General features: G+C 16.3%; 1 protein-coding gene across 1 annotated transcript in view; it reads left to right on the top strand.

Moving 5' to 3' along the window:
• Positions 1-361, top strand: part of SLARP (sporozoite and liver stage asparagine-rich protein, putative) — a gene marked incomplete at both ends in the record, with an annotated part of 9,533 nt that extends 9,172 nt beyond the window's left edge. The window contains one exon of the mRNA XM_028672808.1: positions 44-361. Coding sequence (XP_028529324.1) covers positions 44-361 — 318 coding nt within the window. The remainder of the gene's footprint in view (positions 1-43) is intronic.
• Between the last annotated feature and the right edge of the window lie 346 nt (positions 362-707).

The following is a 707-nucleotide window of genomic DNA, read 5'->3' as shown; positions in this document are numbered from 1 at the left end:
TTAAATTTAATTTTTTTTTTTTTTTTTTTTTTTTTTTTATTAGGAACATGAAACTATATTCAACGTTTATTGGCATTTATTAAACAATGAAAAATATAAATATATACAGAATATTATATTATTTTTAGACAGTAATTTATATACAAGAGCGGTATGGTTATTAAAAAAAGGACACAATATGAATGATTTTGAAGTTCAGAGGGCTGAAAAGAAATTAATAAAATTAATGCTTTTAGTATTTAAATTTACTTATGAATTTAAGAACGATAATGACAAATATGAACATATAAAGTCATTTTTGTATTCAATTAAGAATAGTCATATAAATTTTGAAATTATGAATCGATTTTTATTTTATTAGGGTTTTTTTTATAAAATAAATTTTATAAAAAATAAAATAAAATAAAATATATAAATAATTCAACAAAAAATTTTAATGAATTCATTAAAAATATTTCGTGAAATAGAAGTATTCTTAAAAAACATAATTTATATTTGTTTTATTTTACATCTTCGTTTGCTATAATGAAACATTTTACACGTGAATATATATAGACACATGTATGGGTGTAAATATACATATATTTAAACTGTGATTTTCATAAAATATTTTTTATGATTTTAAGAGTTTTAAATAATGTTTTCTCCAATATTTAAAATTAAAAAAAAAAAAAAAAAAAAAAAAAAAGAAAAATTTATTTTTGAAG

Source organism: Plasmodium gallinaceum, assembly GCF_900005855.1.
Source record: "Plasmodium gallinaceum strain 8A genome assembly, contig: PGAL8A_v1_98, whole genome shotgun sequence".
NCBI classification, from domain to species: Eukaryota; Apicomplexa; class Aconoidasida; order Haemosporida; family Plasmodiidae; genus Plasmodium; species Plasmodium gallinaceum.
This window is presented reverse-complemented; position numbering and strand designations above follow the sequence as displayed.